At 65.0% G+C, this 572-nt stretch overlaps 1 protein-coding gene across 1 annotated transcript in view; it reads right to left on the bottom strand.

The window, feature by feature from the left end:
* Positions 1 to 209: 209 nt before the first annotated feature.
* Twist2 (twist family bHLH transcription factor 2) overlaps positions 210 to 572 on the bottom strand; it is a 6,481-nt gene continuing 6,118 nt past the window's right edge. The window contains exon 3 of the mRNA XM_033763996.1: positions 210 to 568. Within this exon, the coding sequence (XP_033619887.1) occupies positions 220 to 568 (349 nt within the window). The 3' untranslated portion in view covers positions 210 to 219. The remainder of the gene's footprint in view (positions 569 to 572) is intronic.

The raw sequence follows: 572 nt of genomic DNA, 5'->3' as shown, positions 1-572 counted from the left end.
CGGGGACGTGGGCGCCCCGCTAGTGCGAGGCCGACATGGACCACGCGCCCTCCATGCGCCACACGGAGAAGGCGTAGCTGAGGCGCTCGTGGGCCACGTAGCTGCAGCTGGTCATTTTACTGTCCATCTCGTCGCTCTGCAGGACCTGGTAGAGGAAGTCTATGTACCTGGCGGCCAGCTTCAGCGTCTGGATCTTGCTGAGTGGACGTGGGCGCCCCGCTAGTGCGAGGCCGACATGGACCACGCGCCCTCCATGCGCCACACGGAGAAGGCGTAGCTGAGGCGCTCGTGGGCCACGTAGCTGCAGCTGGTCATTTTACTGTCCATCTCGTCGCTCTGCAGGACCTGGTAGAGGAAGTCTATGTACCTGGCGGCCAGCTTCAGCGTCTGGATCTTGCTGAGTTTGTCCGAGGGCAGAGTGGGAATGATCTTGCGCAGCGCGGCGAAGGCCTCGTTGAGCGACTGCGTGCGCTGGCGCTCGCGCACGTTGGCCAGGATGCGCTGGCTCTGCAGCTCCTCGAAGGACTGCGCGCTTGGGCTGGCCTTCTTGCGCTTGCCCGGGGCCGGGCTGC

Source organism: Fukomys damarensis, unplaced genomic scaffold (assembly GCF_012274545.1).
Source record: "Fukomys damarensis isolate Sample0158 unplaced genomic scaffold, DMR_v1.0_HiC HiC_scaffold_16, whole genome shotgun sequence".
Classification (NCBI taxonomy): domain Eukaryota; kingdom Metazoa; phylum Chordata; class Mammalia; order Rodentia; family Bathyergidae; genus Fukomys; species Fukomys damarensis.
This window is presented reverse-complemented; position numbering and strand designations above follow the sequence as displayed.